This window comes from Pipra filicauda, unplaced genomic scaffold, assembly GCF_003945595.2.
Source record: "Pipra filicauda isolate LSUMZ 115617 unplaced genomic scaffold, ASM394559v2 scaffold249_size1133689_pilon, whole genome shotgun sequence".
NCBI classification, from domain to species: Eukaryota; Metazoa; Chordata; class Aves; order Passeriformes; family Pipridae; genus Pipra; species Pipra filicauda.
In genome coordinates this window covers 1-6,662 of record NW_024104364.1, presented here as the reverse complement: position 1 = coordinate 6,662, position 6,662 = coordinate 1, and the positions used below count along the sequence as shown (strand labels likewise).

General features: G+C 59.9%; 1 protein-coding gene across 1 annotated transcript; it reads right to left on the bottom strand.

The window, feature by feature from the left end:
• Nucleotides 1-2,230: 2,230 nt before the first annotated feature.
• LOC114001262 (FYVE, RhoGEF and PH domain-containing protein 2) lies at nucleotides 2,231-6,656 on the bottom strand. Its single transcript, XM_039381930.1, has 12 exons — nucleotides 6,570-6,656; nucleotides 6,309-6,447; nucleotides 5,719-5,777; nucleotides 5,247-5,393; nucleotides 4,763-4,855; nucleotides 4,378-4,457; nucleotides 4,271-4,301; nucleotides 4,073-4,165; nucleotides 3,755-3,880; nucleotides 3,420-3,566; nucleotides 2,918-3,061; nucleotides 2,231-2,835 (listed from the first exon to the last, which is right to left on the bottom strand). Exons 2-12 carry the CDS (start codon nucleotides 6,406-6,408, stop codon nucleotides 2,602-2,604), a joined length of 1,254 nt encoding a protein of 417 aa, XP_039237864.1. The 5' UTR covers nucleotides 6,409-6,447; nucleotides 6,570-6,656; the 3' UTR covers nucleotides 2,231-2,601.
• Nucleotides 6,657-6,662: the final 6 nt, after the last annotated feature.

The window sequence follows — 6,662 nt, the reverse complement described above, 5'->3', positions numbered from 1 at the left end:
GAGCCCCTTCCCGGGGGAGCAGTGAGTGACTGAACCCTACAGAGCCCTGCAGGGGGGTCCACAATGCACCCCCCTTGTCCCTGTCTCTGATGGCCACCTCCCTGCTCGCTCATGCCCTTGAACATCTTTCAATCCCCCTTCCCACAGCATGGATGGGGTTTGGGATGAGCGTGGGACAACGAGCAGAGCAGGAGCTGCGCAGGCGCCTGTTCCCCCTGCCCGGGTGCTGCCAGTGATGGGTGTCCCGGCCCCCAGCACAGCCTGTGTGGCTTTCACAGTGTATTTTGGTCAGTGCTTACGAGAAGAGGCGCTGGGGGGGCCGCGGGGGGGATTCCCGTAAGTGGCCTCCGAGCCTTCCCCATTCTCGAGAATAGGAAACTGTGACTTCTGCTCCGGGTTTCACTTTCTGCCGGGGGAGGGGAGAGGCCAAACTGCTCCGCTTGACCATCACTGCAGGGGACTGAGAAAGGATGGGGAGAGCAAATTCAAATTCATCAGTGTGTTCTCTGCATTTCTTGGGTGCAAAAATCTCCTTTTTTTTTTCCTTTGTTTTGTTTTGGGGGGGTTTGTTTGGTTTTGTTTGTTTGTTTGGGTTTTTTGTTTGGTTGGTTTTTTTTCTAGGAAAGCAGAGTGGGGGCACCATGATACCTCCTGTAAATTTGGTCTTCCACTGAGAGATTGGGGATACTCAGGGCAGCAAGTGATGCTGTCTCCCCATATTTGAGTAAGGCACGATGCCAAAGCCATGGCAGTGACCTGCCCTGGTGCCCTGTCACCCCCTCTGCCCCCAGGCCACCTCTCTTCCCTGACAGCCCCTTTCCTGTGGCACACATGGGTCCCCCCAACGGTGCTGGGGGTCAGGAAGGAGGAGGGCAGGAGCTGGTAAAAATAGCCCCCAGGTGCCCTCTGCCCCAGGAGCAATTCCTCCCTGGGTAAACAGGAAATCTATTCTTAGGCCCATTCAGGGCTGAGGGCAGGTCCCTGCTCTGGGCTTGTTTTGTTCCTCACTGACACAGGGGTGACACCACACCAAGGGCCACCACACAGAGCCTGCCAGCCCTGTGGGCTTCCCCTTGCTCACTCTTCCCCCCCAGCAGCTTTTCCAGGGCTTTTCCGGTGTTGGTGGGGTTTCCCCTTCCCACGAGGGCTGTTTTGGGGTGTCCCTGGAAGGCCCTGCATTGTTTGCTTCTTCTGGGCTCAGCCCCACACTGGGTGGCACCCTGAGGGGCAACTGCTTTGGCAGAGTTTTTGCCCTGACATCCAGCTCCTCTTCCTTGATGGGATCTCTTTAGCTGGAGGAGATAAAACCACCATGGTTTGCCCTTTCCCAGGATAAGCTGAGCTGGGTAGATGGAGGAAGGATGCTTATGGCTTTTTCCTGTCTCTCTGAGGCCCCCCATCCACCTTTATTCCACACGCTTTCCCCAAGAGATGTCCCTATTTGCAGTATCCTGCTCCAGCTCCCTTCCCTTCCCTGTCTCCATGGATCTGTTCAGCCTGTGGCACCCCTGGGCTCTGCCCAAGGCTGCTGTGCTGGAGCTGTTGTGTGGTCCAGGCTCAGGCAGCAACCCCTTCCTGCAAAGGACAGCCCTCCCTGCCGGCCAGGGATTGTGGGCTCCTCCAGCTCCATGGGTTCCTGCGTCCCATTTCAGCCCCCGGCAAGCTCAGAAGTGGCAATTTCTGCCCAGGCAACATTCTTGGGGAGCTAAAGATGATGCAGAGAGAAAAATGTGGGGCTGCAGCCTAAAGTGCTGCGTGAAACAACCAGGGGTGCTCGTTATGATGACGACAGAGAGGGGGATCCCCTGTGTCTCCTCAGCATCACAGCAGCACCTGTGTGGACACAACCTTGTCCCAGAGTGTTTTGCCCCAGGAAACAAGTAACTGAGGGAGGTGCAAGGGTGGAAAGTGCTTGTGGACAGGAGGGGCTGAAGGGAAAGTCTGGGATGGGCAGGAGTGTGGAGTGGCTCAGTGATGTAGGTGAGGGGTGTCTGTGGTAAAGAGGAACACCCACACCATGGGACTGCAGCATTGTGAGGCCAGGAGTGGTGACAAGCTGGGAGGGGACATCCTAAACCCAGCAGTGGGGTCCCTGAGGTGTGTGGGTGAGCCACAAGCTGGGTCCCTGCAGGGCATCGGACCAGGGCTGGTGACAGATACGGCGATGTGGAGGCATGGCGACAATCCCATGGAAAATACACCGCCAAAGAAGGCTGCGCGGACTGCAGAGACGGGTCGCAGGCGGGATTTATCCCAGCAATCCCAATTCCACAGATTTCACCGCTCCGGGCATCCCCCGCGCCGGGATGGAGCAAGGACGGGGCGGGGCTGCCCTCGCGTGGCCACCGGCGGTACTGCACAGCGGGGCTGCAGGGGCGAGGCCTCCCCAAACCCCCCCATCCCTCCGCCTCATTCCGTCCAGCGCGGAGAGCAAGGAGGGAGGGGAAGGGGAATCCGGCTTGTCCGTGTGGTGGCAAATGTACGGCTTCTCCTTTTCATGATGGAAACCCAAAGGCAGAGATGTGCGGGGTCTGCATGAAGCCAGCGGCGAGGACAGGCCGGGGAGGTGACTCCCCAGGGGGCCCAGGGGTGGGAATGGCCTCATTCTGCTTTGTCACAGGGGTCTGCATCCTCCTCCTCATCCTCTGGGTGTGTGATCCCTGCGGCAGAGCGTGCCATGGCCCTCATCCAGCGCCGCTTCAGCTCCTCGGTGTCGGCCAGGAAGGTGTGAACCTGCCCGGACTGCGCCAGCTGGAAGAGGTGGCGGGAGTCGCTCTGGGGCAGGTCCTTCACCTGGTAGCCCAGGAGGGGGATGGAGGTGTGGGCTCGCACGTCCTGCCAAGAACAGACAGTGGTGGGAGGCAGGGGGTGGGCACAGCGGGATGTCCCTTGAGGATGGATCCGAGCCCGGCCTTACCTGGGGGGCTGCGTAGATGTACAGCACGAGGGGATCGTCCTGCGGGATCACAAACCAGCCCCGCGTCCCCCCCTTGCCGTTCTTGTCCAGCAGCTGCAGGGAACTGCAGAGCAAACTCCTGCTTGATACCTCTGCAGCTCCTTTCTGCCAAAAAAACCCCAACAAATCTCTCAATACTCAGTGCAGGAGGCAGAAAGGGCACCAAGCCAAGGCCCTTTCCTGGGGAATTCCCCACCCACTCCACTAAACCCCCAAAAGCAGGGGCAGGCAAGGGGCTGTCCTGGCTGTGAGGGTGCTGCTGAGATCCCGTGGTGAAGGGAGCCCTGGCTGCTGGGGGGTCCCTGGGCTTGGAGCAGGAGGGAGCTCAGCACATGCTCCCTCTGACTGCTGTGGGAGTGACTCGCACCCCTCCTGCTGCAGGTGCAGGGCCAGGCTGGGACAGCGACGCTGGGGACCAGGGTGGGTGGCAGAGCTCAGAGGGACAGAGAGGGGCAGAGCTCACCTCCAGGATGCCTTTGTGCTTCCCCTCCCGGTCCTCGGGCACCGCGTGGCCCGTCAGGAAGATGTAACACTCCTGGCAGACGCGGTTCAGGCGGTTCCCGTCGTACTGCAGCTCAGCCTTGTAGTCAGAGCAGCGAGCACACACCACCTGCAGCCACAGACAGGGACACTGCTGAGACTGGGGCATCCAGGGACAGCTCCGTGAGGAGCTGAGGGGCGGGAGCAGCCCTGAGCCTGGGGGGGGAAGGGATATACGGTGTAGGAGAGGTGTGGTCCTGCCCCAGCAGCCACCTGAGCAGGCCAGGAGGGAGGGGAAGGAGGGGAGGGGTGACTCACGTATCCACAGGCTCGGCAGTGGTGTCTCCGGCGGGTGATGGCGTTGAAGGGCTCCCTGCAGCGCATGCACATCGTCACCAGGTTGTCCCGCACCCACTGCGGAGCTCGGCGGCCCAGCTCCTCTGTCTGAGGGTGGGGGGCTGCATCAGTGGGGCTGGCCAGCCGTGCTCTGGGTGGTCCCAGCCCTCTGCTCTCACCCCTTCCCCTCCTCAGCCCTTCTCCCTGTCCGCAGCCTCCCCCCAGCTCGGTTTAGCGAGGAGAACTGAGGTACAGCAAGGTGGGCTCTGTGCAGGGGGCATGGGGAGAGCAGGAGGGTACCTTCAGTGCAGGGGTGTCTGTCTCCAGTCCAGGTACTGCTGTCTTAAAGGTCTCACTTCTCTTCTCCTTCCTGTCAATGGCATCTTGGAAGGCCTAGAGGGAAAGGCAGGGCTGGAGGGGCAGCTGGGGGCTGCCCTGACACAGAGCATCCTGCTGGGATGAGGCAGATGTGCCACCACTCCCAGCACTCGGTGGTACCTTGATCCAGGTGTCCATCTCCTCCCCAGACCTGGATACAAAAGGGAGATGGATAAGCTGTTGTCCCTGCTCCCTGAGGGTCTGGGTGAGGTCCCCCTTCCCCTTACCTGGCCTGCAGCTGCAGCGTCCGCTGCTTTCCCGACACCAGGAAGGTGTGAGGGAACTCTGTGTCCTTCAGCTCCCACACCTGCCAGACACCGGAGAAGGGATGTGGAGCTGAAGCCACCTCCAGCACACAGAGACCTTCCTCCATGATGTGAGGCACAGGGATGTCCCTCAGGCACAAGCCCCTCAGATCCCACATGCACAGGATTTCACTGGCATTTCGCAGGATCAGAGCGTACCAACCTCACCCACAGAGCCACCCCTGGCTCCAGCTCCTCCCTCCTTCCCGAGGAAGTGAGGGGCAGCAGCCACGTTACACCCCAAATTGGGGGGCTCTTGGAGGAGTCAGGGTCTGGGGGAAGCACAAAGACAAGGTGCCTGTCTGACCTTCATGCCGTCCACGTCCATGCGGAGGCGGACCTGGAACTCGGCGCCCACCTGGATGACCTTGGGCACGCAGTACAGCAGCATGTTGTTGAACTGGGAGTTGAGAGAGGGATGGGTTGGAGCCCAGCACCTGCCTGCTCCCAGCTGGGGGCTTCCCTGGGATCTGGGGGATCAGATCCCCCAAGCCTGAGCTGGTCCTTGGGAAGAATCCACCTAAAACGTGACTGTTTCTGCCCCAGCCCTCTCCCACCCTACAAAGGTGAGAGAGGCACCTCCCAGGGCTGCCTTGCCCATGGGATCAGCAGATTCCCAACCACATCCTACACAGGATGCCCTGCATTGAGCAGGGTCAAATCCCCCACCTCTGAATTCATCCCTTCTGTGCCGAGATGACCCAGCAGCACCCAGGCCAGGCTGTGCCGCCTCTGCCCCCATTCCCATCTTATCTGCTCCCTCCCCTTCCCCTGGGCATCCCAGCTCCCACCAGGAACAGGTACTTCTCCGACGTGCTGTTGTTGCGGGTGGAGACTTTTTGGATGGGTCCCTCCTTGATCAGCTGGTTGGAGGGATCCACAATGTCATCCTCGAGGCCCAGCCGCTGATAGACCACCCAGAGGTTCTGCAGCCGTTCCTGGGGGAGGCAGAGGGACCTGGTTTTGTGGGGTGATGAGCAGCCACAACCTTGCCACCCCTGGATTCCCCCCATCCCCACCTCCCAAGCCAGCTGCTGATAACTGAGAGAGGTGGCACTTGCTCTCTCAGCCCAGATTCATCTTTGGGAGCAAATCCCAGCCTTGAGCAGCTGGTCACATCACTGATGTTACAGACATGACTCCCCAGGCTCAGGGTGATGGGGTCAGGCACCAAGAGCAGGGTCTCAGCTCCTGTGCTGAACCCACAGTGCTCCTGTCCCATTCAGGACCTGCAAAGCACTTCCAGCTGGGACAGGCGCTCACCATCTCGGCGATAGCTGCATTGGAGTGCTTGGCCACCATAAAGATCATCTCCAGGGCCTCTGCAAAGAGAAGAGACAGGCTGGAGGTTAAACACCTGCTCTGGAGCTGTGGGAGGAAGCTCCTGGGTCTGTCCCTCGTGGATGTACATGTGTGGTGGCTGCTGCCTTCCCCTGGACCCAACCCAAACGGCCCCAAAATGCTGCACAAGAGTCCAGGTATGGCCAGACTGTGCGTGGTGGGGTCCTGGGAGGACAGACAGACAGTCCCCTATCCCTCCGTCCCAGCAGGACTGGGAACTGTGTTATCTACAAGGGTCTGACAGCTCTACAGGTCTCCCTAGGGGATGCTCTGGAGGGACCACCTTTATCCTGAAACATCACCCTTCCTCACTGACCTCCACAGCCCCTGGAAGGGCAGATTAATCCCTCTCCCTGCCAGAAAAGGATTAGACTGAGAGGTTTATCCAAGGGCTCGGGGCAGCTGGTGAGTGAATCCAGGTTTTCTAATGCCTGTGTACAACACTAGGGATTGTTATTTCCCCTACAAACCCACCCTGCCACTCCCCAGGGTGAGCCAGACAGAGCTCTTACTCTCGGCATCGCCCCGGTCGGGGGACTCAGGCGGCAGTTTCCGGACATAATCTTTCAGGAGGAGTTCGTAGCGTGGGATCCTCTGCACAGGCTCCAGCATGTGGTGCTGCAGCGTTAGATTAGCACAGACCTTCCTCTTCTGGGGAGAGACACCAGGCATGGAGAGAGGAACAGTGACCAAGGTAGCTCCCACCCTCTGCTGCTCCCCCCGTGCAAGGAGATTTTGGGGAGCACTGCTGTGGTCCCTCACCCTGCCCTCACCTGGATGTCAGCAATGAGCTCCTGGAAGGGCGGGGATTTCTCTGACCAGGCAGTGATGAGCTCCACGGCCTTGTCGAAGTTCTTCACGTATTC